Source organism: Musca domestica, unplaced genomic scaffold (assembly GCF_030504385.1).
Source record: "Musca domestica strain aabys unplaced genomic scaffold, Musca_domestica.polishedcontigs.V.1.1 6, whole genome shotgun sequence".
In the NCBI taxonomy this organism is placed as follows: Eukaryota; Metazoa; Arthropoda; class Insecta; order Diptera; family Muscidae; genus Musca; species Musca domestica.
The window spans coordinates 21,916,216-21,923,635 of NW_026712363.1; the positions used below are offsets into that span (position 1 = coordinate 21,916,216).

Here is a 7,420-nt window from a genome sequence, read left to right on the forward strand (position 1 = left end):
GTGTCAAAATGTGAAAATAGCCAATTAAGATGAAGTGGAGTATAATCCCCCAGAAATGATTCGACTTTCGACGAACAATTTCATTTTTCTGAAAGTCCTTGAAATGTATGAGAGAAAACTTTTGCATTTGTTTTATTATTCACATGTGACACAAGGATGACAGAAATGGCGACAATGTGTGTGTGTGTGTGGATGGGTGCAAATGTGAGTAAAAACAAAAGAGGAAGAGAACAAAAAACACTTTGCCTAAAGTTTAGTTTCAAGTTATATTCATTAGAAATCCTTTAACGAGGAAACTATGACCAGCAGGACACTAAGCGAATGGTGTAGATGTTACAATGTTTTTTTTTATTTTTGAAAAAAAAAAAAAAACAGTGTACAGAAGAACTTTTATGCTGGGGAAAATGACTCCAGGCATATGGAAAATAAGGACAACGGAAAATTGTGAACAAAGGTGTCATACAATTTATTTTAAAGATGCCCAGTGTGTATGTGTGGAGAGGTCATGGGAAAAATAATCTTATGATGTTAAGTATGGTTCACAGTGATATATCAATGGTGACTCGTTTGTAGATGGGGGTATGCACATATATTCATTTCGTCATCCCGAATATAACACCTCGTACCCATATTCATTATTTGTATACGATCAGCTTTATGGCAAAGTGGGGTATACATACATGATTTGATACTGGCAAAATGTTTCTAATCGATATAACGATTGGAGCTTCCCCCAAAAAAAGTTGTTACGATCCACCTACTACGGCACTACGGTGGGGTTCCAACTCCGCTCAGTCGGAGCAAATTTATTTTGGAGTGTTCCACCTTTCCATCATGAATCCAAGGGGATGAACAATCAAAACAGAAACCAACAAGGAAAGGTAAAAAACCGACTGACTATATGATACCCCACACCACTATGCGTATTTAGTAGAGCTACCGTAACAAAAAATTTATATTGGCCATTTATGTAAAGTAGATAAGGAATATATTAAACCAGTGAAGAAAGTCTTAAAGTCGGGTGGGGCCGACTTTATGATACCCTACACCACTTTGCTAATTTAGTAGAGCTCCACATAACAATTGAAAGTTTTTATGGGAGAATTCATTCAAATCATACACGCTATGATTATAATTATAATTTAAAGTTCAAAAATATGCCGAAACATTTGTATCTTTCAAATTCGAACTTGTATTGCCCATTTGGCGCACAATTAATTTGAAATCGGATAAAAATATATATGTGAGCTATATCCAAACCTGAACCGATCTTGATAAAATTTGGCAAAGATATTTCTGAGCTGTATTTCATATATTTCCCTGAATATAGTTGTTACGGAGTTCATATTATGGCTGTGGGTAACAAATATGGCATATCGGATGAACAATATATATGGGAGCTACAGCTATATCTGAACCGATCTTCACCAAATTTGACTTTCTAGCTTCTATACTCAATTCGGTCGTAAGTGGCAAATTCCATCCCATTTGGGCAAATATTGGACGTTTGGTGCACAATAAAAGGTAAATCGGAAGAAGTTATATATATGGGAGATATATCCAAATCCGAACCGATTTCGATAAAATTTAACAAAGTCATTTCTGAGCTGTATTTGATATATTTCCCCAAATATTGTTGTTACAGAGTGCATATTACGGCTGCGGAGAACTAAAATAACAAATCTGATGAACAATATATATTGGAGCTATAGCTATATCTGAATCGATTTCGATCAAATTTGGCCTACTTATTTTCAGGCCTAATTTGGTCGTATGTGAAAAATTCCATACTATTCGGGCTGATATTACACGTTTGGTGCACCGAAAAATATTCAAAATCTATAATTTTTAAGGCTTATCATAGAGCATATTGGATAAACCCTTGCAAAATGGTTCCACAACCAATATTTCTGGCCAAAACTATGTCGCAAAAATCAACACGATCGAACGGACATGCATAAATCGACTCAGAATGTGATTCTATGCAGATCATCAAAAGGAACTATGAGTCTATCTCAATTCCTTTTTTCCAGTTACAAACAAATGCACAAAGACATAATACCCTGACCACCTTGTGGTGTAGTGTATAACAATATTTATTGCAGCCCCAGATATTCCGAAACGAGTTTCACCAAATGGTAAAATTCGGTTGAATATGAAAAAATCTTTTCCAGTTGGGCTGATAATAATATGCGGTGAGCAATAAACGTAAAATCGGATGAAAATATATATCGAAGCTATATAAAATCTGAACCGTTCTCGATAAAATTTGGCAGAGGTATTTTCGAGCAGTATCTGAGGCCCGGTATCACATATCATTGTTGTGGGGTTCGTATTACGCATGTGAGGGACTAACACCAAATCCGATGAAATATATATGATATATGAGATTTACACCAAAATTTGAAGCACTTGCTTTTTGGCTGAATTCCGTTGGAAGTGCCTAAATTCAGTCCATTTGGGCTGATATTAGCCATTTGGTGAACAAAAAATCGGACAAAGATTATTGTTGTGGATTGGGACTTTAACACCAAATCGGATGAAACATATATATGGGAGCTATAACGATATCTGAACCGATTTTCTCAAATTTGATATATTTGTTTCTAACGTGAATTCGGTCAGATGTGCCACAATTCACTCCATTTGGGCTAATATTAACCATTTGGTGCACAATAAGCCTAAATATATATATGGGCGCTACATCCTAATCTGAACCGATCTCGACAAAATTTGAAGCACTTATTTTTGAACTGTATCTGATATCTGGTACTAAAGATTATTATTGTGAAGTGCATATTACGCATGTGAGGGACTTTAGACCCTAAATCGGATGAAACATATCTATGGGAACTAAAGCTATATCTGAACCGATTTTCTGTTTCTGGTTTCTAGTATGAAATCAATCAGAATTGCCAAAAATACAGTCCATTTGGGATGATATTATTGTTGGTGCACAATAAACCTTATATCGGATAAAGATATGTATTAGAGAAATATCCTAATTTGATCCGATCTCGATAAAACTTGACAGAGGTATTTTCGAGATCCATACGTTATCTAGCACCAAATATCATTCTTGTGGAGTGCATATTACACCTGTGAGGGACTTTAAACACCAAATCGGATGAGACATATATCGGAACCAATTTTCTCCAAAATTTTTGTACTTCTAGACTGAATTCGGTCGGATGTGCCAAAATTCAGGTCATTTGCACTGATATTGGTAAATTGGTGATACTGGCCGAAGAAGGTAGAAGATATACAGGGTGAGATGAAAAAACTGCAACCAACATCAGACTGCTTTCATTTCTAAGCCACTCGTCCGACAGCTGTTGAAATTATTCCAGTTACAGCTCATTATATTGTTTACAAGCGTACAAAAGCATTTTGGTGAGAATTTTCCAGAAGAAAAGAATTCAAGGGTGATAGTGTGATTTCTTTATATTTGCCTGGGAAACAACAAGTGGCTATCTAGCATTTAAATGTGAAAAAATCTTTTGAGTCTCGTACCAACGCTCGTTACCGTTATACTGGTAGCGTAGCCCGACGTAAAGAAAATTAATGTAAGAAAACATCAACATCAGCGCAAATGGTTTGAAAAGTAAAGAAGCGACTTGATCGAAACCCGCGTCGTAGTGGCCGAAAAATGGCTCGTGAGCTGAACATATCGCAATATTCCATTCGGCAAATATTGAAAAATAAGCTCTGCGTAAAGCCATTGAAATTCCAAAACGTGCAAGAACTTACACCGCAAATACACTCAAAGACTCAAAGGAGCTAAAGAGTTGTTTCGCTTGGTCGAAAGTAGTGAACTTCCGAATTTGGTTTTCTCCAATGAGAAAACATTCGTTTTCCAGCAGTTGTAAACAAAGTGATCGTGTTTACTTGCCAAAGAGGTCAGCTGAAAATGTGCACCTTCGGTTGGCCACCCGAACTCAAGCGCCGGTCATGGTGATGGTGCGAGCTGCCATAACAGCCGATGGTCGCTCTCCGCTCGTATTAATTGAATCAGAATATATGCCGAATATTATCACGAAAATATTCTGGAGGGTGTATTAAAGCCTTGGGCGCGCAAACAGTTCTGCCGCAGACATTGGACATTCCAACAGGATTCAGCACCATCGCACTCAGCACGCGCCACCCATGAATGGTTACAAAATGAGGTTCCTTGCTTCTTTTCCAGCGCACAATGACCATCAAAATTTCCGGATACCAATCCGTTGGACTATTGTATCTGAAGTGTTTTGGAAAGCAAGGTTGGCACTAAAAAGTACCAAAGTTTCGATCACCTCAAGCAAGCGCTTCGCCGGGAATGGGCCAAAATACCGCAGAGCAACATTCGGGCAGAGTGTGACGGTTTCAATGGCCTTTTGAAGGCCATAATTCGTGCCAATGGTGACCAATTCGAACAAATCTAAACTTATTCTGAAATGTGATGCTATTTCCGACATTTTTAGATGTCATTCAATAAAATTTAAAAAAAATGTAAAAATTATGTCGTTTCACTTTGTTCGAATTTTTTATCTCACCCTGTATATGGGAGCTATATCTACATTTCAATAGGCACATAAATGCGGGGACAGACGGACCTCCGTCTAAATCGACTCAATAAATGATTCTATTATGATCCTCAACAGTAACTATGGGTCTATTTCGCTTCCTTCTCCATGATACAAACAAATGCACATGGACATAATACCTTTACCACTATGTGGTACCTAATATTCACTCCATACTGTGTATGGAGAATAAGTACAGTCTAATTTTGTTATTACAGCATCAATATTTAACAATGTGTTATTTAACACATACTAGTGTCGAGCCTTCCTCCGGCTCGAATTTCTTATGCCTGTCGCTTTTTGTCCAAAATAGAAATTCCGCACACCTAATTTCCAATTGCCTGAAAAGACAGGTATATTTTCCAATTGAATTTTATCATAAGTGCATTTGAGCCACTGTAAATGACTTAGATCTTTACTTGTTTATCGCGTTCTCTTTGAACTTATCAGTAAATTTACCTCTGTTTCCCATCAACTGCTCTATGCAAATACCTAAATTCATTACTCAAACTCTCCGAAACCAACACAAGCACACACATATAGAAAAAGAGGGCACGCGTACACATTTACATTTATCATCGAGTTTTTAGAATTTCCCAAGTAGAAAAAAAAATGAAAGACAAAGGGAGAGTACTGCAAATACTCCGACGAAAGCAAAACACTTGATTCGTACAAAAACCAAACTCTGTACCTGATTTGATGTCACTGCCTGTCTGTCATTTGACTACAGCTATAAATTCGATAAATCGAACGAAGACCAGCGGCAGTTTACTATTGCAATCGTTGCGGAGCGTATGCAAACGGTAGTCAGCCAGCTAGTCAGCCGGACAAGCCAAAACTCACAACTCTTGTGCTTGACGTCCATCTTGTTGTCCATCCAAAAACAGCCTCAACTCCACTGGTAAAAACAGCAGTATTCTGAAACAGAACAATGTCATCTATGCCAGTATCGAGTTATACGTTTGTCACCTCTGGTGGACAGAGGCGATTTGTTCATCGTTGGCAGTATGAAAATAACGAAGTTATTGAATGTAATAAATGCGGCAGTTCATGCAAGGAAACCGATGCCTATGGCAAACACTGGTCCCAGCCAAAGACATTGGATGACAACGACAGCAACAACAACAACAAGGATGGCAGCATCGACATATCAAGGACAGCTAAAACGCCAATAGCACTTTCTACATCTACATCGTCATCAACATCATCATCATCATCGTTGACATCGTCGGATAAGAGCTTTGGCCGGATAACAACCTTAATGGATAGCAAGGAAATTATTGTCAGCAAAAACGTTGAATCCTTTATGCTGTGCGCCTCAAAGGCCGTAAGTGATAGCCAGCAATTTTTATTGGATGCTGGCATAAAAGCTGTGCCCGATTTACTGGCTTCCCTCTATGCCATGTATGGTGGTGGTCACAGTCATCGCTTGCTGCTGGTGGCGGTGGGCTTCTATGTGACCATTGGAGGTGAGACGTTTATGCTACAAACAACCGAATTGACAATAAAACATCACTACGACATCCGAGAAAGTGTGGATATGATTTTTGCCATGCTCTTGGAGAAGCTGAGAAACTTTTTGGCATGTCGCAGTGAGTCCAATGGCTTTGGAAAACAAGAGGCATACAGCATTAAAAGAATCCGCATAAAAGTGCGAAAACAACAGCTGCAACAGGAGAGTATGCCATTGCCCTTGCATTATGCCCGCAAGCAGACGAACATGGAAATGAGTGGCACCACAGCCAATCGCAATGAATTAGCATCGCTGACAGCATGGTTTCGTCAACATTTGCTAACCTCCGAGCCATTGGATAGCCAAATGTCGCCTTTTCCCTGTAATCTCTATTGTTTTCAGGAATGTCCAAATTCATTGGAACTCTATGTGGTGCCATATCATTTGGGCAGTTCCTCCAATGATCTCTACAAAAGTCGCAGCTTTATTATCCTATGTGATATCAAGGGGCGCTTTATGGAACTACAGGAAATCACCAATATACGACGTTTTCTCCATCACGCCACGGAAGATCGTGTGCTTTGGTGTCCACGTTGCCAGCAATGTTTTGTGGAACACTCCAAATTGGCTTTACATAAAATGCTCCAATGTGGCCGAGGGTTTGAAATATTGCAATTGGATTCAGATTTCATTGAAATCTATGAAAATTGTTTGTTATTGGAAAAATGTGATAATTGGTCATTGTTTGGTATTATTGAATAAATTCGATTTTTCGGACATTCATTCAAAATGATACGGAAATTGTTGTGTTTTTTTATAGCCTTTACAATATTATCCTTACTATCTTAACGTTGCCATTCAGTTGCCAATAGCAACGAGAATATATAGTTCTCAGCAAAAAATCTAAATACCAAGTAATGGGAACATCACGTACATTTTGACGCCAGTGACTATTTATAAACCCCATATTTTAACAGGGATACATCAAAGAAAATAAATGCTTATCAAGCTACTCCAAATAGTAGTTAGTCAGTCCACCTGTCCATGTAGTTTTGTGAACAAAACGATTGAGATGAAATTTTGCAAACAATATTTGTTTGGCCTAAGGACAAACCCTATTGAAATTGGTGAGAATCGGTTCAAATTTAGACACAGCTGCCATATATATCTTCAATCGATTTCGGATTAATTGTGCACCAAGTGGCCAATATCAGTCCAAATGGCATATCTGAAGCAATTCAGCGTAGAAATAAGTATTTCAAATTTGGTGAAAATCGGTTTGGATATGGCTATAACTCCAATACACATGCTTTATCCGATTTGGTGTTAAAGTCCCTCACATGCGAAATATGCACTCCACAACAAAGATATTTGATACCGGGCATCAGATATTGCTCGAATATTT

General features: G+C 38.1%; 1 protein-coding gene across 1 annotated transcript; it reads left to right on the top strand.

Moving 5' to 3' along the window:
- The first annotated feature begins 5,305 nt into the window (after window positions 1-5,305).
- On the top strand, window positions 5,306-6,816 carry LOC101897140 (protein terminus-like). Its single transcript, XM_005191718.4, has one exon. The coding sequence runs from the start codon at window positions 5,494-5,496 to the stop codon at window positions 6,775-6,777; it is 1,284 nt and encodes a 427-aa protein (XP_005191775.2). The 5' UTR covers window positions 5,306-5,493; the 3' UTR covers window positions 6,778-6,816.
- Window positions 6,817-7,420: the final 604 nt, after the last annotated feature.